This window comes from Rhineura floridana, chromosome 5, assembly GCF_030035675.1.
Source record: "Rhineura floridana isolate rRhiFlo1 chromosome 5, rRhiFlo1.hap2, whole genome shotgun sequence".
In the NCBI taxonomy this organism is placed as follows: Eukaryota; Metazoa; Chordata; class Lepidosauria; order Squamata; family Rhineuridae; genus Rhineura; species Rhineura floridana.
In genome coordinates this window covers 99,452,638-99,476,297 of record NC_084484.1, presented here as the reverse complement: position 1 = coordinate 99,476,297, position 23,660 = coordinate 99,452,638, and the positions used below count along the sequence as shown (strand labels likewise).

General features: G+C 40.1%; 1 protein-coding gene across 1 annotated transcript in view; it reads left to right on the top strand.

Annotated features, from left to right (window-relative positions):
• The window catches only part of TTC3 (tetratricopeptide repeat domain 3), a 111,398-nt gene that overhangs the window by 23,136 nt on the left and 64,602 nt on the right, over nt 1-23,660 (top strand). The window contains exons 7-14 of the mRNA XM_061627678.1: nt 2,085-2,208; nt 5,333-5,418; nt 9,889-9,983; nt 11,135-11,197; nt 12,567-12,621; nt 14,597-14,759; nt 15,080-15,128; nt 16,592-16,694. Of these exons, the coding sequence (XP_061483662.1) occupies nt 2,085-2,208; nt 5,333-5,418; nt 9,889-9,983; nt 11,135-11,197; nt 12,567-12,621; nt 14,597-14,759; nt 15,080-15,128; nt 16,592-16,694 (738 nt within the window). The remainder of the gene's footprint in view (nt 1-2,084; nt 2,209-5,332; nt 5,419-9,888; nt 9,984-11,134; nt 11,198-12,566; nt 12,622-14,596; nt 14,760-15,079; nt 15,129-16,591; nt 16,695-23,660) is intronic.

Below are 23,660 nucleotides of genomic sequence, written 5' to 3'. Positions count from 1 at the left end.
TTAACTCCTCATGATTATAAAACATATAAAATTCCCCATTAAAGCCACAGACCTGAACTAATAAGATCTGAACAGGGTGGTTCACGACAGATGCTGTTGGAGGTTGCTGATTCATAGGGTCGCCATAAGTCATAATCGACTTGAAGGGACATCACAACAACAGGATGCAGTGGTATATGATTGTGTATGGGTTGTTTTATGTACACCATTTAGAAATGCAAACGATTAAGTGGTACATATGTTTTAATAATAAATAAATATGTTTGTAAATTTAAATGTAAAAATAATTACATCCCGCACCCCCAGCCAGGCCTAGCAAGGATCCCTAAACTTGGGTGGGGGATGAGTGGGAGGGAAGAGAGAATTAGCCTGCTTAGACCATTAACATCTTTCAGTAACTATATTTGAGTGATGATTAAAGTTGTGGGGGTGTATGTTGTAAAGTCTGACAAGCTCCTGTCATTGTACAAAATGTGTCTGTTATGATGCAAATACAGACCTCATCCAAGGCAAGGCCTTCTGCAGGGTTCAGAGCTGTTAAACAGGAACCTGTCTGAGATAGTGGAGATACAGTGCAACTTTTTTGATTCAGATCTACCTAAATAGCAATAATATGATCACTGACCCTTTGTCCTTCCTGTGAAATTTCTGTTCTTCTGGCCTCGCTGCCACCCCAAGTCTCTCTATCAACCTTTCTGTCTTGAACACTAAATAATAACATTAGGATTACCACCTTTTTTCTTCCTCGTAGTCCTGGCACATACCTGTTACCTGAGCTAGCTTTTAAAGTAAAGATAAAATGAATGGATGGATAAAGTGTTAATCTCAATGTCTCAACTTCTGTTTGTGAGCGGAGGAATGCCTAAACGGGTGGGGAAGCTGTGACCATATGTTGCTGGACTCCAGCTCTCATCATTCCTGACTGTTGGCCATGCTGTCTGGAGCTGATGGGAGTTGGGAGTCCAACAACAGTTTTCACACCCCTGGCCTAAACCATATAAGAAGACCTCTGTTGGATCAGACCAAATGCCCATTTAGGCCAACATCCTGTTTCCAGTAATGGCCAATTAGGTGACAGCAGCCTGAGGGGAGGGCCTTTGGCAGGGCCCAAGCCAGGGGGAAGAGAAATGGCCCTGGGAAGCTTAGACTGAGCTGGTATAAGCAAGCCTATCATCACAAGGGGGAAACTGAAGCTAAACTGTTGGCAACATCATTGTTAAAACCGAGCAGTTCATCTGCACAGTGAGATGAAGGTCTAGGTCCTTCTCCAGAACAGTACAGAGAGTCCTGACCTGGCAGCAAGAACCTGCTGCTATTCTCTTTCTGTGAATAGTCCTGGAGATATTTCTAGCATTACCTCTGGTGTGTACATTCACCAGAGCTCTCGCATTTCTATACATTAAAAAGAATTTAGTAAATTTAATTTAGAATTCTCTCTGGACCCTCCATGCTATTTTATGGAATGTTTGTTTTGATAGTGTTATGTGTGCAAATTTTTAGGAAAAAAGCTATATGCATGGGAACAAATCTGATATGCCAAAGAAAGGGAAATGAATACTGTTTGACAATAACTCTACTGAGACCATTAGTATTCTAGTATGAAGGAATTGGACCATTCAATATTTTAGTAAAAAGATATGTAATCTACCATCATGGTTAATCGGCAGTCAAACCTTAGAAATTTTACATGTTAATTTACATGGTTTACTAGTGCCAAGTGTGGCACTCATCACAAATAACTTCTTGTTAGGATATCCTATTGTAGAATTTAATTTTTTAAAAGTTGTGTACCTAGTTATTGTCTTGTGTGATCTTTTGAATTGGTAGTCTGATAATTGCTGTTGCTCTTAGATGCAATATTAGATGTTGGACACATATCCTGGTTTCCTTTCTTAGTGAAAGCATTGGTGAAATTGATAAAAAACATTTGATTTGTAGACTAGTGTAGGCACACTACAGATGGGGGCATTAATTGGCAACAGGCACATGAGGGAACATTTATATGTGTTCTGGATTCTCAAGTATTTATTTCATTTTAAGTACTTAAATCATGATCTTGAGCTCCTCTCCTTCACTTCAAATAGAGAATTTTCAATATTTATGATGCTCTTGACTGGATAAAACATGCAGATGACATTGGAATTTTAAAGAAATTGGAAAAACTTGGAGATTATAGTTGGCCTTTCCTGGAAGTTTTCTTTGGTGAATGTAAGTATACACAGTGTTTCACTGAGTGGTTTATGGTCAAATGATGTGTACTTGTGCCTCTCTTGTAATCTTAAACGCCATAGTCCACAGTTGGGTAATGTCTTTATTAAGGTAAAATGTTACACAAAGCAGGAGGCGGTGAGACAAGGATTATAAATACAAAGGAAGCTGGATGTTGAAGTCATGAGGACAGCTTGTAGACTCTGCTCCAAGAAAGACCTTTGTGTAACGTCTTTTCTGATTAAGAGGTCCCAGTACTAAAAGCTTGCCACATTTTGGTTGCTCCTAAAAGAAAGGTATTGCTCAACTCTGGGCTTAGGGTTTTTTCTTCTGGATCAACATTACTATCTTTGTTCCTTAATATTAGTTTTGTAAAAGCAACTGTTGTTTCGTTGCTCCGGTTTTAATTGAAAGTGATTTTTATATACTCTGTGTAATTTTTCTTTGAAGAAACAGCTTGTTTTTCTTTGAAGAAACAGCTTGTCAACATTTCCATGTTGACTCGTATCCTGTCTGCACTCTTCAATTAGACCAAGCTGAAGTGTTAACATATCACTACCAGTTTTACTTCAAGATAGCCAGTCATAGTCAAAAGGTCCAGAGGGATACTAAGTTGATTTATTTCTTCAGCTGAAGACTAAATATAGCATCCCCCCAGTATAACAACATAGCAGATGGCAACTTTGTGTCTGCCTTGTGCCTTAAAGTTGTTAGTTGGTAATTTTCTCTGGATGATAATCCAAGTTAGCTGGTACATTTATGGTCTTGGATCCAAAGTACTCCATGCAATGATGGAGCATTAATTCTCATGCATGGAGGATCACAGATTTCCTACCTCCCAGATATAATGTCAGTTGCATGCCATGTTGGAGGGTCCTCTAACCTTTAGTAGTGGCTTTTTGGATAGGATAAGGAACTGCATGACTTATTAGATCCAGGCCATGGTTAGGTGAACCATTAGGTGATCCTGCTGTTTGAAAGATCAGGATGATACACTCAGCTTCAGAAACAACAAATTCCACTGTTCCATGTAGTTTACCTTTTATTTTTTATTTGCTCTGTTTGAAGCAACTCTCTCTACTTTCTTCCTGCTAAATCATAAAAATATCTATACCTGAGGGTATTTCCATCAGTTATGTAATAGACCTTTTTCTTTCTGAAACACTGAAATCTTTTTTTTTTAATTTGAAAACAAAGAAAATAAATAGGGAGATTGAAGTTCTCAAATGACTGGTTTTGGCAGGCGACATGAAAAAGCAGTACAGGAAACCCATGTGAATAGAGATGGGGATTGGTCATGAATTCTACTGGTTAAAGAGCTTTGCTAGTTTCCAGACCTAATTCAGGATCTTGGTTCTGACCTTTTAAAGGCCTCAACATCATCGCCAGGGGAGAGTAATTGCACCTCTACTAGATAACAAAACTTTTTGGCATTTGAGATGTGAATCCCAGGGAAATATAATTTATAGTTTATTCTTCTGTAGAGTTGGTTTGTAAAGGAACTGGGAAATTCCCCTAAAACATGATCACAGGGTACTTAAAGGTAAAGAGCCATAGCTCAGTGATAGAGCATCTCCTTTGTATGTAGAAGGCCCCAGGTTCAATCCTGGAATCTCCAGGAGTGTCTGGGAGAGACCCGTGATACTGAGCCAGATGAATCAATGGTTTAACATAGTATAAGCCAGCTTCCTATGGTGAATAGTCAGCCATTAACTAGCCAGAGTGGAAACCAGGACTTGTGTAGATGACAAACAGCCCATAGACATACTAAAAAGAAATGAGGTTTGTTGGCTGAATCCTAATATGGAACTTTGATCCTGTAAAATGACAATCATGTTGCAGCAAGACTTAGGGTTTTATGAACATCTTGGCAAGCTGAGAGGGTGGAAAGATAAGTTAGAAATATGTTTTTTTAGAAAAAGACTATTTAAACCAGCAGGTTGAAAGAGCTTTAATTTTTATTTTTTTAACTGTAATTGTTTCACAGCAATGTAACTTTTTTAATATATCATATTAAATATGATAGTATAATAGTATTATAGAAAGTTATACTAGAAAGCAGTGTACTTTCTAAGTCCCAGTAGATGTGAAAAGCAAATACTTTCAGTTACAGTAAATACTTGTCAAGATCAGCAGAATGTTGTGGTGTAAATTAGTATATTTGTTAAGCAGAGAGTAACAGCAGTCTGAAATGCGTGTGTGCCAGTGTGTGCGCATTTACCTAAGAAAGCAGGGTTTTACCCTGGATTGAGATCACTGAGACTTAAGACTTAGTAAATAAGAAAAGCTACTTTATTTATAGAAATACATAGTAGATAGAAAGGCATACCTAGTTCTAACTAAATAAGTTGGAGGCGCAACACCCAGGCTTGGGAGTCGCCCCCATGGCTAGAAGAGAGAGAGCAGAGACAAAGGTGTCTCCTCTCTCTCAGACAGTTGGAGAAGAGAGGAAAGGGCGGAAGGAGGAGGGGCAGGTAAGCTTCCCTTAAGTAAGACGTATCAGTCTAACAGCCGGAAGGAAGTCAGTCAGAGCATCACAGGTAAAGGTAATCAAGCCTATCCATCTGGAGGACCCTAACTCTATCTCCCTTCTGGAACATAAACAAAAGAACAAAACAGGAGTTGCTCTTGCCCCACTTTGAACACAGAAGAGGACAAACTTTGAACACTGTACCTTTCAGGAACAGAGTTGGAATCCAGCACCTAGAACCATCTCTGTTCTACTGGACTCAGTGATACTCCCAAATAGCCTATAACCTCCTCTTGCTCTGTCCCTCACCATCATCACAATGGGTTTCTGTTCTTAAATCAAATTCCCCTTTCTGTTGATTCCTTGCATGTACAACAAGCAACTTAAAGGGGGTGCAGCTTACAGATTCCATTTCTCTCTCTCTCTGACCTAAAAGCCTCTTAGCGTCCTCAAGTCTTGCTAATGTAGTTGTCTGTTTCCTGCCTGTCTTTTCTGGATTCCAGTCTCAACTTGCTTATCAATGTGCTGTTCTCTGTTTTAAGTGAGATGCTTCAGCTCATCTCGCATGGTGAAAGGTAGTCTCTAGTACGTGTGTTACTATATTTGGTAGCAGTAAACAGACAGACCTTAATTGTACTTTATTTCTCCTTGCAGACAAGCATCATATAAGCAAAATTATATTGGAAGACTACAATTTAATAGAAGCATTTGAATCTCAAAACTGTGAAAGCTGTATGAGGGTAAGGTTTTAAAAAATGAAATTACAATGAGCCTCTAAAAGTTTTAAAATGTAACGTTCCTTTTTTTGTTTTATCTGCTTTTTTCCAACACTACAGAACTTTGTGAGAATATACAAACTATGTTAAACTTGAACATTCATGAATGGTAAACGAATACATCTATAACAGCTGAGCCAGTCAATCTGTTGCAGGAGCTCTTGTGCGCGCATATTTTTTTACACTCAGAGTAGTTTTGATGTTAATTTCACTGGAACATGTCAGTATTTTTGCTGAGGGCTGTTGTTCAACTGAACAGGGATTACTACTGGTGCAAGAAATCTACCTATTTACCCACAACGTGATATTTGAATTAGAAAGAGAGCGTTCATAACTCTGAAATGCATTTTTAAGTATGCGAAAGTGACAGAACAGATTTTTGCAATCATTAGAGGCTGTTTACACCACATTTCATTTACTAATACCATTGTAATAATAGATATTAGAGTTCAGACTAGCTTTGGAACACAATTTAGTTAATAAGCTGAGATATGAGTGAGCCTTTTGCTCCTCATGCAAACAGTGATTAAACTAAGAGCCTCTAATCTTTGTTTCCTGTTTCATCTGTATGGGAAACTACGGTTACATGCTGTGGAACAAGCCTGGATATTAAGCCAACTTCAAACTATGTTTAATTTGTGTTCCAGAGGTAGTAAACATAGTTTTCCAGTTTGGATGAAATGGGAAGCCAAGGTTAAATTTGCTCACTTGTTTGGTCAGTCAAAGGAGGAATAAATAGGCAAAGTGTGTGGGAAAAGGCTTGTTAGTTAGTTTATTGACATCATCATCATCATCATTATTATTATTAATATTAATATTATTAATAATAATAATAATATTAATATTATTACATCACAACCTTCCTCCCGAAGGAGCCCAAGGTGGTACACGAACAAAACAACAACAAAAAGAAAGCACAAAAAAAGTTAAAAACATTCTGAAATGCAATTACAGTTAAAAACATTGTTTTATCCAGTGATCTCCGTGTTGCCAGGAACAGTCCCCTTCAGCCATCAAATACCTGGTTAGACAGGAATGTTTTCAAATTCCTCCTAAAAGTCAATAATGACAGAGACAGATGCACCTCACTAGGGAGGGCCTTCCACAAGCAGGGACGGGGTACCACTGAAAAAGCTGTCACAGGTCAGTTCCAACCGGGCAGTCCCCGGTGGCAACACCACCAACAAGGCCTCACTTATCATAAGAGTCCAAAATGGTTAATATTGAGGGAGGCATTCTTTTAGATACTTGGTCCCAAGCTGTTTTGGGCCTCACATGCTAGTACTCACACCCTTGAATTGGGCACAGAAGGTCACTGACAGCCAATGCAGCATTTTCAGGACAAATGCGATTGGTGGGGACACGAGATAGGGCCTTCTCGGTGGCTGCTCCTAGGTTCTGGAACTCCCTTCCTAGGGAGGCACGAATGGCCCCCTCCTTGCCATCCTTCCGTCAGCAAGTAAAGACTTCTTTATTCTGACAGGCTTTTGGGATAGAAGGTGTTTAGGATTGGGCTTTACAAGGCTTGTTTTAGTGTTTTATATTATTATCTGTATTATTTTAAATTGTTTTTAGATTTTTAAGTGCCTTTTACGGTTGTGCATAGTTTAATTGTATTTTAATTGTATGTTTTTCTATGTTTTTAACTACATGTAGTTTTATTTGTAAGCTGCCCTGAGTTCCAGTTTGGAAAAAGGGCAGGGTAAAAATAAAGTTTCAATACAATTCAAATGATCCCATTGGGTGCACCACTTACCATTTATTAATACTTCCCATAACAGATTGCCCTGAAGTGATTTACAAGAATAATTAAAAAGAAAAAATAAAGTTTAAAAAAAATCATGAACATATTAAAAATATGAGAATTGTTTTCAATTACTCAGAGTAGATCCAGTGAAATTAATGAACCTAAATTAGCCATGTCTATTAACTTCAATGGGTCTATTCTGAGTAGGACTAGCATTGAATACCACCCAGAGGAAAAACATCCAATCACTGATGCTTCCCAAATGCCCAGGAAAACAAAATGTTTTTGCCTGGTGCTGATATGATGGCAAAGTTGGCACCAGGCAAGCATCTTTCTGGGGAGAGCATTCCATACAGAGAGCTACTACAGAAAAAACCCATTCTCTTTTTGCTGCCCTTCATACCTCCCTTGGAGGTGGCACACAGAGAAGGGCCTCAGATGACTCGTCACAGTCTGGACAGGTTCATATGTGGAAAGGTGGCTCTTTAGGTATAAGCATCCTGAGCTGTATATGTCAAGAAATTTCAAGTTCCCACCGGGGTCAACTCTTAAGGCCAGGGCAATTGATTCCAGCCAGGCACAACCCGTACCTCCCTTACCAAGGCTGAGTTAAACCAACAACAACCCTATAAGGTAGGTAGACTGCCACCACCCCTTAAACCTGGTCACCCACTCTGTGCCAAGGGGAAACCCAAAGTGCCAGAAATAGACCTGCCAAGGATTCCAAAAGACAAGAGCCAAGAATGCACTTCTTGTCTTGGAGTCTTAAGGCAAAATACCCAACTATATGGTAGTCTGTGGCTAATTGGCCATGATGCTGGATTCAGAGCCAATTTCCCCCTGAAATGAACACACATTGGTAAAGAAGAGGTAGCTTTATTAAAGTAAAATATAAGTGCAAAAATAGAGCAGCAAAATAATTCCTTATACCAAACACCCTTAGGATTAGGTAAAATACAAAAGGCAAAGAGTTCAAGTCACAGGTAAAATATAACAAAGCTATCTAGCTTAATCTATACTTGCACAATATAAGTAAACCACCAGAGTGACTTCATGGTTCCACATCTCCCCAGAGATGTACAGCCTGGATAGCAGATGGAAGATGGAACCCCAACATCAGGTAGCTCCAAAGAACATTGGGGAACAAAGACCCAGGATCACAGTTCTATTTTTATGGGGGAAAGCCCAACAGCAGCCAAGAATTAATCAGCCAGTTGGGGCTATCTGATGATTAAATCTTCTGGAGCTTTCATGCCTAATGGTAACACTCTTCTCCAACCTTCTCGGGCCTGTGGCCTTGAGGCACCAGTCTCAGGCTGATAAGCAGGTGTTCTTGCTCCTGCCTAATTAACTGAGTTCAGCTGTGAGAACTGACAGTCTCATGACCTCCTAGAGACATAATTCAGGGAAGATGTTTCCTCCACAATTCCTTGCCACAGAACCATTTTAGCTGACAACCTTACAAACCAGGTGCTCTTGACAATATAAGACTTTAAAGATCCAAACCAATACTTTGAACTGGGCTTGGAAACAAATTGGCAGCCAATGCAGTTTGGCTTGTACTGGTGTTCTTGTCTCAGAACAGTTCTGTACTAGCTGTAGTTTTTCTTCAAAGACATGTACAACAAATTATAGTAGTCTAATCTGGAGGTTACCAAAGCATAGATCACTGAAGTCAGGCTATCCCCACCTGGTTAGGGTCACAGCTGGGCTACTAGCTGAAGCTGGTGGTAGGCACTCCATGCTACTGAGGCTACTTGTACTCCCAATGACAATGTTGGATCCAATGGTACCTGCAAGCTACACACATCCTTCAAGGGATGTGTAACCCCATCCGGAACAGAATGCATTCCATTCATCTGGTCAGGGATACCACCCGCTGGCAGTGTCTCAGTTTTGTCTGGACTGAATTTCATTCAGGCAGTGATCCAGTACATTCAGTGCCACACCTGATTGAGCTGTAATGAAGAAACAGAGTTGAATGTCCTCATCATATTGATGAGAGCACACTTCAAAATTACAGATGATCCCCTCCTCCCCTAAGTGGTTTCATGAAGATGTTAAACAGCATGGGGGATAAAATCAAACCCTGAGGAACCCCACATTGGAGCTCCATGATACCTAGCAACATCCCCCAAGTACCATCTTCTGGAAATGGCCATCCAAGTCAGAGTGAAATTACTGCCAAATGGTACTTGCATCTCTCCGGAAGTATACCATGACCAATGGTATCGAAAGACACTGAGAGGTCAAGCAGAATCAACAGGAACATTGATCATTATACACTATCCCAACATAGGTCATTATACAGGACAACCAAAGAGGTCTTAGTGCCAAAACTGGACCCAAACCCTGGCTGAAATGGATGTAGAAAACCAAGAGTTCCTAAAGTTGATTGGCAACTATCTACTGAAGAACCTTGTCCAAGAAGGGAACATTTACAATTGGTCCATAGTTCAAGTCTTCTGGGTTCAAGGGTTTCTTAAGGAGTGGTCTCATTGTTCCCCCTTACAGACAGCTTGTTCATATTTTGGTTTATTAAGCTGAGATATGAAACACAAGATTCTTAAAAAGCACTTTAAAAGTTTCATATTTCAAGATGAATTTAGTACACTGAATTTTATATCTGCCCAACTGAAATTGCTTTACAGTTGAAGTTAATTTTAATTTGTCATGTTTTATTGCAGAAGAGTGAGATTATGAAGAAGAAGGGAAATGAAGCTTTTGCTAAAGAGAAGTTTGATACTGCTGTCACTTCCTATACAAAAGCTATAGAGTTATGGTAAGGGATAAATTGTATTAGTGAATATAGGTATAGAAATGTGCATGAATCTGGGATGAGAACCTTTTTGGACAGAAGAGGAAAGAGATCTGTATGAAGAGAGAGGTATTTCCCAGAGAGGCCTGAAAGAATATAGGTCTATGGTGTGTGGAGTGCACTGTTGGATTGTAGGGTTTCCGTGCATACCTGAATTCTTAGTGCCCTTTTGAATTAGACTTGATTTGGCCTGAAATCATCTATTTGCTTTCAGATGGTTTCATTTTGTCCCTGGGTCTTGTTTCCAAACATTTGAGTAGTGATATCTTTTAGTGGAACAGCTTTAACCATGTTGAATAGAGAGTAGAGTCCCCTAGGTAGGATTTTAAAGGTCCAATAGCAAGTAACGTTTATTTAACTAATTGTGAATAACCACATGATTTATCACCAGGATCTGGATTAAGGTTTTTATCATGTGAGACAAAGCAACAGTGGGTTCCCACAATTTTTTCTTTTGGTTGCTGTTTCTAATATGTTGTATCCAACGGTAGCTCAGCTGATGGTAAGGCTTCCAACAGTGGAATGGGGAAAGAAGCAATTTTCAGCCATTCCTTGCAGCCCCCTGCACATGTCATAAATCTGTTCTGAAGGGTCTGCCGACTCTCTGGGGCAATGTAGGGAAGGTACGGGGACTGCTCCACTGATGAAAGACTTATTGTCAGCTGAATAGCATTGTTTGATAGAATTTCATTTTTTTGTAGTTTTTCTTCTTGACAGAGATACAGGATGGCAGAATAAAAATCTTGCATCTGAAACCACTTGAATAGCAATGCTGGCAATGTATTTGTGTTGGCCCACCTCATGCTTTATGCAAAACAATAAAGCAAGCTCTACCCATGTTATTTGTTGTTAATTGTTACTTCTTAGCTTTAGGTAGGCTGACAGTGCGGGGTTGCAGGTGTGCCCTTTTCTGAATTCTTCTTCCCCGAGGAGACTATCCTGTAGACAGTTCTCAATGAACTTTTAAACTTCACGTATTATTGTTACCTCAAATGCAAACTAGGGCAGAAAACTGCATATTTACATATAAATAAATCTGTGGGTCAACTTTCTGGAGACCATTAAAATTTAGAGTTGCTACTTCATAAACTGAATGCAGTCTAACTTTTTTAAAGGCCTGAAAATCACATTCTTTATGGCAACCGGGCCCTCTGTTTTATCCGAACTGGGCAGTATAAGTAAGTATATTTCCCCCCCATGGAATTGAATGGCTACATTCCAACATAACTAAGCAATGGTTTAGCGCAGAAGTGGGGAACCTTTTTGGCTCCATTGGCCAGATCATTATCAGGATTAGTCTCATGGGCCAAATTTGACAGGTGGGCATGCTTAATTTTCCCGCTTTCTGCAATGGCGGAGGCAGGGGAGAATGAAGGGAAACCGAGAATCAACTTCCTCCATGTGAGAGATGCAGAGCCCACCTCGCACTCTCCCTTTCAATCTATGAGATTGGAGGTTGAAAGGGGGAGCATGGGAAGGCTTGCAAAGCCCACCCTGCTCTGATCCTTTCAATATGTGACTTCGGAGATTGAAAGGAGGAGTGTGGAACGGGGCCTTGCAATACTCTCCACATTTCTTCTTTCCATCACCGATGCCAGAGCTGCAAAGGAGAACACAGGGAGGACTGCAAAGGGTTTTGCAAACCTCCCAAAAGGGATCTTTCCCCCTCCAAGGTTGAAAATTGTTTCCATTGAATGGAATCAGCCTCCCTGTCTTTGAACAAGGTGTGCTTCTACAGCCAGCCCATCAGCTGATGAATTGTTGGGAGCGCACCTTGCTCTAGCAAAGGAACAATCAGGAACCTCAAGAACTGTGGAACTAGTTCTGTTCTGTAAACTGCAAATAGTTTAATAAAACTGTTTATTATATGATGTGAAGATAAATTATTCAAAGAAAAAAGATCACTGGGTTACTGCAAGCCCCTTGCAGGAACCTAACCACTTATTTGGATCCCAGCCAGTCCTAGGGGATATTGCTTTTCTGTACTTGAAGGTGAAGATTGATCCCTCTCCTCCTTGAAGGGTAAGGGGAGTTTGGAAAATTAACATAAATTATTCTTCAGAGGAGATGGAGGTTAGTCTATCTGTCCAGCTTAGTGTTTTAGTTTAGGCTGGACTTGTAGGCATACTGGGTGGTATATTGGGCCTTTAAGAGATGACGTCTATTGACCAAACTTGTTATAATTGAACTTTTGCAGTGCTGGTTTTAAAGGGAAACCTGGCAGATGTGAGCTTCCTAGTAGAAGCAAAGGGTGCAGACTGATGATTGTCTTGCTCGGGGTGGTAGATGTGAAGGGCTTTGGCTTTTCAAGGCTAGGTCTGTGAAGGCAGGGATACCAGCTCCCCCTGGTGAAGTCAGAATTTGAACCTGTCTTCCACCAGGGGACTCCTGTCTGTTCTCAAGAATGGAAATTTATGATAAGGGAAATGTTTCCACTTTGCTTAGTTTTTCAGATATAGTCTTGTAATCTGAAAACCTTAAACATTTTTTGCATTTGAATAAGAACAGTTTGCTCATTCTTTTTTATCTTAAACATATTGTTTTTAGAAAAGCCCTGTATGATGGGAAAAGATCCATCATTTTGAAGCCCAGCTGGCCAAAGGTTAGTTGCATTTCTTTTGCAGATGTATTTTTGGTGGGTCTCAAGTCAGAAAGCATTGAACTCTGTAAGAGTTTAACTGTTAGGTAAACAGGAAGCTGATAAACTTCCATTTTTGAGCTAATCTTGTTAGCTATCAATTACTGGGTCACAGTGGGAGTAGATACCTGTAGTGCAGAAGTATGTTTGTTTAAAAGCATTTCTAAATCTCTTAATATTGAAACATCTCTTAAGCAGTATACAAAACTCCCCATACAGATCATAGAATAGTAGAGTTGGGCCTATAAGGCCATCAAGTCTCAACCCCCTGCTCAGTGCAGGAATCCAAATCAAAGCATTCCTGACAGATGGCTGTCCAGCTGCCTCTTGAATGCCTCCAGTGTTGGAGAGCTGACTACCTCTCTAAGTAATTGGTTCCATTGCCGTATGGCTCTAACAGGAAGTTTTTCCTGATGTTCAGTCGAAATCTGGCTTCCTGCAACTTGAGCCCATCCCCATGTGGTGCTGACATTGAAACCCTTCCCCATAGTATTCTCTTTTGCTCTTTGTACACTCAGATTCGTGCTAAATATTTGGATGTGATTCTGACAAAAAATCCTCATAAGCCTCCTGGAGCAGCTATAGTTTACCTACTATCTGGGTCAGATAAACAAATTACCTTACAGGTTGCTAAGTTCATATACGCAGCTCAGCAGATTCGTATTACTCTCTCACCAGTATAATGTAGATATGTATACAAGGTTTAATATTGTTTTATCCTCCTACTTCTAATGTATCATGTATGCTCACCTATTTTTTCTTTCTTTGGGTCTAAGACTGTAAATAAAGGTGGTTGTTGTTGTAACTTGAGCCCATTATTCCGTGTCCTGCACTCTGGGACGATCGAGGAGATCCCGGCCCTCCTGTGTGTGACAACCTTTCATGTACTTGAAGAGTGCTATCATATCTCCCCTCAGGCTTCTCCAGGCTAAACATGCCCAGTTCTTTCAGTCTCTCATAGGGCTTTGTTTCTAGTCCCCTGATGATCCTTATTGCCCTCCTCTGAACCTGTTCCATGGATATGGGTAGGGGGCAGAATTATATCCTTGCCCTTTTAACTGAAAGGACATCTGCTAATTATTTTTAGGGGATGATTTCTTTGGGCTCCTTTACACATTTTAGCAAGTACATGTTAGATCCATGTTGTGCATCTGTTAAAGCCTTAATGTTTGAAGTAGCTGCATGCTGATTGTAGCTTTCCATTATGTATCATTGTAGGGATGGATCCAGAGATCTTGTAGCCAGAGTTCTGCTCACAGAATGGGCAGTCCTAATGCCCACTTATAGAGTGAGGGTGGAAAGAGATTTTCACCAATTTCCCCTGCACTCCCCAAAAATCTGCTCCAAGGGGTTTGGTGAACCTTCTGGAACTGTATGGGAGGAGGTGTAGAGGGGAAATTCCCCCCTCTCCTATTTTTGGAAAGACACTAATGGAACCAATCCATTGTGAACATGCAGTTATTTAAAAAAGAGATTAAGAAAGAGTTGTGTAAAATGTTTGTAGATAGGTTTTAATCTGTGGGGTCATGAATTATACAACTGTCACAACAGAAGAATTATAATAAGTGATAAGCAGTAGTTACAGTTTAAGGGTCTACTACTGTATTTTCCTGTTCATCTAAATTCTGTGAATTCCCCAGCATCAGCAGAACTGTGAACATTGCACTACTGTGCACCCAAATCCTTATTTGTTTGAGTGTTTGGATATTCTTCATACCAACTGAACAAATGAAAGAGTACTGTTCTTAGGTGTAAGCCTATGTCCATTTACCTGGGTGTAATTATGCATTGAACATAATGGGGCTTACCTTTGAATAAACATAAATAAGAGTGGGCTTTTAGACTGTCATATGAAGAAAATAAATCTGTTGTATATCAAACTGTGGAAATGTTGCTATCTTTGGGGTGTTGGTAAGTACATATTCATTGCTTTTTGCAGGGACACTATAGATTCTGTGATGCTCTCTCTCTCTTGGGGGAGCACAAAAAAGCACTAGAAGCCAATGAGAGAGCTCAAGACCTATGCAAAAATAGTCCTGAAGGAATTAAGGATCTTATTCAGCAATACGAGAAATTAAAGAAGCAAATGGATGGAATTAGAGGTAACTTTTCTCCTTTAAGATTGTCTTTGAAAATGAAAATGGACTGCCTTCAAGTCGATTCCGACTTATGGCGACCCTATGAATAGGGTTTTCATGGTAAGTGGTATTCAGAGGGGGTTTACCATTGCCTTCCTATGAGGCTGAGAGGCAGTGACTGGCCCAAATCACCTAGTGAGTTTCATGGCTGTGTGGGGATTCAAATCCTGGTCTCCCAGGTCGTAGTCCAACACTCTACCCACTATGCCACACTGTAAGTACAGTAAAATATTTTGTATGATAACTTTTGTTCTGTGACTTGAGTGTTCTTTTAATTTCTTTAGGTGTGAAGCAAAATAAACACAGAATAAAGAGACCAGCAGTTCAGAAAAAGTAAGTTTAACTCCATATTACCTTATGTTTCAAAGTAAATAAAAATCAAGTACCAACTAGCTAAATTAATATTCTGTCAGTGCAGATTTGGTTCCCATACGCTATCACCTTCTGGTTCAGTTCTCACACTTAACTATTAGAACTGTCAGCTGCACAAACATCCCCTAGACAAAGGAACCTTTTTACTGTTTTCCACATGCTGATTGTGTGAGCAAAATAATATTTAAAGCAAATTAAAGTGTTAATCCGCATGAATTTCTGTTGAGAATATTCTCTTAAATAACATGGGGATTCATAAGAGGAAATATTCCAATGATTTCCCCCCCTAGCATTTTATTATTTGTGTGTGTAAATAGACGCACACACTTTCAGCACAACTTCCAGAGTGGTTTTCAAGATAAAAATGTTCAAAAATATAAACAAGAACAGTTTAATCGGTTGTATCCAATTCTCCATGTGGATAGTTCCATTGTCACAATAGGACTTCCATTTCATCTCCTCCTGCTGTCCCCCTCAGATCAGATCAGGAGGATACCACAACACTTCAGTGCAGATTTTGAGGTCGCACAGGACTGGAAGGTAGAGGAGTGAAAGAGTAAGCTCTGTTGCATGCAAGTCCATTGTTCCAGTGGAGCTGCAATGTAGTTTATGGCCCAAAGAGTCTTGTGACACCTTAAAGACTAACAAATTTACTATGGCAAATGCTTTTGTGGAGTACTGTCCACTTCATCAGATGCAACTCAGGATAACACCTCAAGCAGGTACATCAAATGCATGGGGTTTTGGGGGGGGGTTGTAAACAGTGAGATCAGAAGGAAATGAAATACAGAAACATACAGAAGGTGATAAAATTTCCTTATTAACTGTGACCTTTAACAAAAACAAAACACTAGTTGGTAACCCAGGCATCCTGGCATTGTTAAGCCTATTAACATATGTAAATAAACTCTGGTCAGACTAGATCTTGAAATCTTTTTCTTGACATTGTACAACTTCAATTTGGGCTGTGGCTGATGAGTGTTGGAGTCCAACAATGTCTGGAGGCTTTGGCTTCTCCATCTCTGGTCTAAAGCCTTGATGAAGGGACAGAAGAGACAAGAATAACAAGGGACGAATGCAAACAATAGATGGCTCTTTGCTTTCTGTTATCCAGCATCTGGCTTCTTAATTTGCAACTCTTATCTGAGGAATTTGTAAAAAACTTTGAGAAATACTTACTTGCAAATTTATTGTCACGCACAGACTAGGTTTTTTTGTTATTAATGTAATTTTTACAGAATACATCTCTTCAAATCTTGTGCCAGGATGTTACTTATTTTATTAGCAAAGAGCAGTTGAATAAGTATAATTCCAGATCCTAAAATAATTCATAAACATCTGGGATATTTTTTCCCAGCAATGTGTATTTTATTTTGTATGTGTTAAAACATTTGTCTGTGTTATTATTTGAATGATTGGTTTAGTTCTTCAGAACCTGCTTCAAACAATACCCAGGAATCAAAGAAACCTGACAGTGAAAAGAAAATGCAGTCAGACAACCATCTTTGTAAACCAAAGCATATGAAAGTAAGTTTTTGTTATTGAAATGAATGCTTTTGAGAGATGCCACTTAGAAGACAGTGTTGTCAAATTTTTCCTAAGACATGAATCTATTTTCCAGGGCTCTTGTATTCCTACTCCTCATCTTGCTATCCATGAATGCTGTTGCTTTAACTTTTTTGTTGTAGTAGTATAGATCGACTTTGCATTCCTTTCTCGCATTTTAAAGCTATTTGAACTTGGCAAGGAACTCTCTACTTAGCCTGTTATAAGAAGATGTGTAAACATGTTGCTGAAAAAAGCAAAGAATGTACCTTCTCCAGTGTGCTTTTATATATATGAACATGTGATGCATCACATTCTCTATTAAAATGGCAAAAATAGTCCCACTGAACAAAGCAGGTCTTGTTTTCAAATAAATATACATAGGATCAGCTTTAACAAGTATTGAAGACTTTTCAGAAGTAAGAAATTGTTGTTATTGGGCAAAAATAGTGCTTCTCCATGAGATAGAAAGCAGGTGTCCATGCTGTTTGGTTGGCAGTCATTGCAGGAGGACATAAGTAAGAGCACAGGCTCATCCATATGGATTTAATGAATGATCCTAAAGAAATAGTTAGGGCAGTATCTCTTAGATTCTAGCACCCGTGATCACTTGCCAGATCCTGGATCCAGTAAAAAGACCACAATAGTAAATATAATACAAATTAATTCCTGTTATTGCTTTGTGATGTTGGTTGCTCAAACCATAGTTTGTTCTTTTGTCCAAACCCAAACAAAATAATGTTTGTCAGAACTCCAAAAAACAGAAAGCATCTAACGTGGACATGGAATTAATTTCAAGATTATATAAATTATTGTTGAGTGCTGACCTTGGGTGGAAAGGGTCAAAAGGTTTGATTGGAACAAAATTAGGGAATCATAATAGAAGATGAAGACCCCCATACAAATCACTTTCATCACAAACTGGGATGCTGTCATTAAAGATAGTACATGGTTGGGATATGACGGTTCAACAGCTCACTTTTGTGCAACCAGGCTTATCACCCATGTGTTAGTGAGGATGCCAGGTGATTGGCATCCAAAAGCATATGTGGGACTGTGTAAAGGTGAGAGGTTCTTGGGAAATATATTTAAAGAAATGTCATTAATCACTAAACAAACGATGCTATCCCCTCCATATTTAGCTCTCTTGAATTTGTTCATTGGTTTGGACAGAGATATAAAAAAATAAAGACTTGGTTGTACATTTATTAATAGCATCCTGGGTGACTATCAAAATTTTGGAAGATACTTTTCAAAATTTAACTTACTGGTATTTAAAAGTTTGGCATAGCCCTTTTGGAAAAGATATCTCAAAGTAAAAGTGTCCTGAGGACAGACCACTCAAGATTGATTCTTAACAACATGGTTTAACTTTATTTCTAACCCAAATGAAGAGACACATGAGTATCCAGTTTCTCCAGACTTTGTTGACATTTGGTGAGGATAATAGTATTTTATATTTGTTCTTAGACATAGTAGAGGCATTTAAAATTAATTCAGAAATGATTTGTACATGTTAAAATGCATCTGTCTGTTAATTTGATTTTCTAATATATTTAGTATATGGGTTTGTAAATAATTTCTGCAGATGAATTTTATTGTCTATTAAGTATAATGTAATGAAAGATTAATAAAATGATTTTTAAAGGAAAAAATGCAGAACAACACACACAAACATATTTGTTAAGACACATGTCTATTGGAACCTGAGTGTGTGAACCTGCCACCCACATGTCCTGTTAAACACACCTTCTTGAGAGGAAGGGGATCTTTTGCTAGGGATAAAACCATTGCTTTGCCCTGAAATGTGCCTAAATACTGTGTGTATAACCCCAAATATGCAGGTCCAAACCAGACTAAAGCAAAACCTTCTTTTATTGAGAGAAAAGAAAAGGATAACATTACAAAATTACTGCGTGTGTGGCAGCATTAATCATTAATATCCTAACCCATTCATAACTTTAAACTAAGGAGTCCCTATTGCTATAAAGAATGACAGGTAGCAGAGAGTACCTATCCTAGGCCCAGGAGTGGGCAGTGGAATACAGCTGAAGTGATGCAAAGGAGCTCTGGGCAAAAAGCAGGAAGGAATCTCTTTGCCTAAAGGTTTGCACCAAGACGCAGACTCCCTTCCTGTTCTGTGGCCTGCAGTCCTGCACTGCTTTCCTTGAGAGTGTAGTTACACATGTTGGAGCTCAGATCGCCTTCTTGGGTCTCAAAAACTGCTCTTAAGTACACTTTCCCTCTTACAAATCAACATGAAAAGGAGGGGTCTGGGTATGAGGTGATCTCATGTTGTGTGTGTATTTCTTGTTGACACTCAGAAAAACTAGTTCTGCTTTCTCATGCTGTGTTTGAACAATGGGGTTGTTCTGCTGGGCATGAGGGAAATCTGCCAAAAATAACATTTTTGAGATAACGTTTAATTCAGGATCTTCACGTTCCTCCAAAAGTGCCAAAAATGGTCCTTCCTTCTTGTACTCATTTCACAGTATTTAGGAAGGTACAACGAGCCAGAAAATGGGGTGTGGGGTGGGAATTGTAGTCCAGAATACTCCAGGGTCTTGCCACCCCTTCGACTCCAAAAGAACAAAAGTGAGGTTAGCCTGAGCACTCGTAACACATTTGTCCCTTTGCTTGCAGGAGGAGGGCTTTTGCAAGCTTCAGGTTCATACCTGTTTACTTTTAACATCTAACCATTGTTTCAAGCTATGAAAGAATGTAGCCACTATCTGAAAGGGAGGTTTGTTTTTTGCTTTGTTAAGAATAACTTTCCAAATTTTCAGTTAAGATTTCCTTCTAAATCTAAAATTCTTAAGGGTTCTTAAGAATTTTGCCCTGATTTAGTAGCAAAGTCATAAATGGTTTTCTTTAATGTATTTTTACATTGTTGTAACCCAGTCTGGGACCTTATATTGAAAGTCCGCCACGGACTCCTTCTAGGAGGAAGGGCAGGATATAAATTTAATAAATAAATAAATAAAATTGAAGAGCAGGTAAGAAATAACAACTGGCTGTTTTTGTGTCTAATTTGCCTGACTTTGTTTAACAGAAACAGAGGAGAGACAAACATTTTCCATTATTTAAGTTTTTAGGCTGTCTTTCAGAAGCTCCCAAGGTAGCTTGCAAAGCATAATAAAATAAATTTAAAGTCAGACATAACTCTCATCTCAATAAAAATACCAGTAAGACAAAAATCAAAGCAGTGGTAAGATGGGGAAAAAAGCAGCAATAAATGCAGCAATAAAACCAGCAAGACAGCAATACAAATGGGAACATCTGTAATAAAACACATCAAAAGCCTGGGAGAATGTACCATTGTTATCACCTGAAGGGTGATTTTCTCAGGTAGACTGACATCATGTGGGTTATAGCTCCACCTAGCGTCAGAAGGCAAGAATGGATTGAAGTCAAGACCTGGGGCATCAAGCCCCTCCCACTCCAGTTTCATTCGTGGTGAGACCGAAGTGAGATATATCTGTGAAGACAAAAACGGCCAATGGGCCTACCAGCAAGGAAAACATTGTCCCAAATAATAGCCTAGAGACTAAAGACACTTCAACAGTTCGAAAAGGGTCTTGACTTGACTAACTAGCTTAAATAGTATAACTCTGAAGAGTGAGAATTTGAAATATACAAAGTACCCAGAAAAACTCCAACAGGGAGGGCCATGATGTCAGTCTACCTGAGAAAATCACCCTTCAGGTGATACCAATGGTACATTTTCCTCAGGTAGCCTGACATCATGTGGGATGTACCAAAGCAGCCCCAAATAGGGAGGGACCGCCCCTTGATTACTTGTCGTACAGAACCTGTTGTAGCACACGGCTCCCAAGGAGACGTCGGCAGAAGCATAACGGTCTATCTTGTAATGTCCTATGAAGGAATTTGGAGTAGACCATACAGCCGCTCTGCAATCTCTGCAAGAGGTGCATTGGTAGTGAAGGCAGCCGAAGTGGCTGCTGACCTAGTTGAGTGCGCCGTTATATTACGGGTAACTGGCAGCTGAAGTGACTCATAGGCCAATGCAATGCAGGCACGCAATCAACAAGATAACGTAGAACTGGACAGCCATGTCCCCAGATTACGAGGGTGAAAGGATACAATCAGTGAATCTGTTGATCGTATGTCCTGAGTTCATGACAGGTAGGTTGAGAGGGCCCTCCGGATATCTAACAAGTTCCAGGCCTTCTCCAGTGGATGGACAGGATTTGGACAGACCGAGGGAAGAACAATATCCCGGTTGCAGTGGAAATCTGAATAAGCCCTGGGGTGAGAAGACGGGGCTAGACATAATATCACTAAGTCCTTATGGAAGATGCAGAGGTCCTGCTGCTGAACATCAAAATGAGCCTGACAAGGCTGCATGGAAGTTGTAGGAGCTGATATCGCCCAGGAAACTGCAGGAAACAAGTTCCCCAGCTCCCTAGTTCATGACGTTATTCTGCTAGACATCATTTACCAACGATAAATGCAACACAGAAAGTCTGAGGTTCCTCAAAGGATATACAGAGATAAGGTGGGCTAAACTCAGAACTAAGGTTAATGCAATTTGATGAAATTAGGCCCGTGGAGGAGGCACTGGGTTGAACCACTGTTGCCCCTGGAAGAGGCCTGCTAGTTCAGGCTCAAGGCAAAGGTGGGAAAAACCGATATTGTGGTTAATGCAAAAAATCGGACATAATCCCAGCCGAGGAGAATGCTCCCTATCTGGCCAAGCTGGAGAAATAGCTGGACCCCTTGCAGTAATAGAATAGTTTGAATTCATCAGGAGAATGCTACACCTTTGTCTGCGCCAGGAGACTGAGTAGCAAGCTGGGCCACGTCCCCAGGATCTAAGGGAAAGGGTAAGTGTTTCCAGAGTCAGTGGATAGACTGAGAAGCGTCCATCACGTTCCACAAGGAGCCTCAACCCCAACCTTGCTGCCCAGATGCAATGGTGAGGAGGAAAACTAGAGGTTCCAGGGTTGGCTACTATACTCACCGTGGGACCCCCTCACCTACCTTAAGTTCAATGTACACCTTGCGCTGGTCAGACTGCAAGTCACATTTGTCCCCGCAAAATTCCCACTGACGCAGGCTAAGCGAAACATGGAAGCGACAGCTGCTGAAATGGCTAGCGCTGAAAATCACTGACTGCTGCTGAAGGTGCTGCTATGTAGCAGTGCCATCTGAAGAAATGGCTATAGCTGTGCTGTTCCTAAATAACGACATTTAGACACCCAACACAGGGTTATCTGGCCACAAATATGCCCATACAGAAGAAGGAAGCCGGCCCAGACCAAATAGCAACCTCCATAGAGGAAGAGAAGCGGAATGGGGACGCCCAAAATGACCCCAGCACAAGAGTGTGGAGGTCTGGTCTTTAATGAGCTAAAAATGCAGGCAAAGGCTGGATTCGCGAGGCCAGAAAGGGCCCAACCAAGTGACTCTGAAGGCAGCCTAGCCAAAGACAGCTGCCCAAGGGTGATAATAGCGAGCTCCACTATTTAAAGTCAGACATAACTCTCATCTCAATAAAAATACCAGTAAGACAAAAATCAAAGCAGTGGTAAGATGGGAATAAATGCAGCAATAAAACCAGCAAGACAGCAATACAAATGGGAACATCTGTAATGAAACACATCAAAAGCCTGGGAGAATAGGAATGTCTTCATCTGGTGCTAAAAGCACAACAGAAATGGCTGTAGCTGAGCATTCCATACGGAAGACTGCACCACTAAAAGGCTCTATCTCCAGTCATTACCCATCTTCAGGGCCTATAATCTCGGCCTTAATTGAACAGGCAGTTTAATGTAGGGTTTTTGGTCTGGCTTATTTATAAGCCCATGCTTGCCAATTCCAGCCTATCCAGTTTACTACGTTATCTAGTAATAATCCTGAGGATGGGACCAATGAATTTGCTTAGTCCTTTGACATAAAAGTGGGTAAGGTTGCAGGCCCTTCACATTGGTGTAAGAATTGTGTCCTATTTGGTGGTTAACAAATCCTCTTTTACTTATTTTTAAACAGGTAGGTAAAGAGTGATGACAACTATTCTGGATTAATCACTAGTGAGAAATTTGGTTAGATTCTCTCCTCCCCCCCCCAAACAAAAATGTTGATGACCAGAACTGAGTATGAAAAGTAACTTGGCTCTGCCCATTTAGCTGGATCCTTGACAATGGATACAACAGAAATTAGGGTGGAGCTGGGATAAGAAAGTGAGTCATTTAGACCTTTAGAGAAATGAAACTAAAGAGGAAGATTTAGAATGAAGACCAGAAAGTGAGTGTGAGCAAAGGGAATTAACAATGGGGGGAAAGTTCTGCAAAAGCAAGAAAAAACAGGTAATAAACAATTAAGTTGGATTTTGATTAGACAGTCTTTGGGATGCTGGCTGGGTATTGAAAAATAGCAGCTTGAAAATCTCTTTCCTTCACTACTTTGTTGTGTAGAGAAAAGGCCAATTGAGATGCTTCTTATTTAAACACAGCGAATATCTCTTGGCTTCCTACCAGTCAGTTGCAGAGAAGCTCAACTCCACATAAAATGTAGCTGGACCCGATAATATTTGAGCCTTCTGACTTTTCAGGAAGGGAGTAAGGTTTCTGTGCAGTTAGCTGTCTCTTTGGGGCAAGAGTTGTGGCAGGTTCTGATTTGTTTGCCGAGAACATCTTAACAGCAGCGGAGTCCCTAGCTAGTCATCTTCCTGCCAGAAGCATTGGTGCTTGTGAGAAAAGAAGAGAATAATATTATCCTTTATATAGTGCTTTCAGATTTCAAAGCACTTTATGTACATTATCTTCTAATTATTATAATAGCTCTGTAATAGAGGTCGGTGTTATCACTGTTTTGCAGATGGAGATGGTGGTTGGGTTTGTGGCTCTGGGAGAATAGCTTGCCTGAGACCATCTAGTGTGTTCGTGGCAAAAGATTTAAGCTGAGGGGCGCTGAATTGTTGCTGGT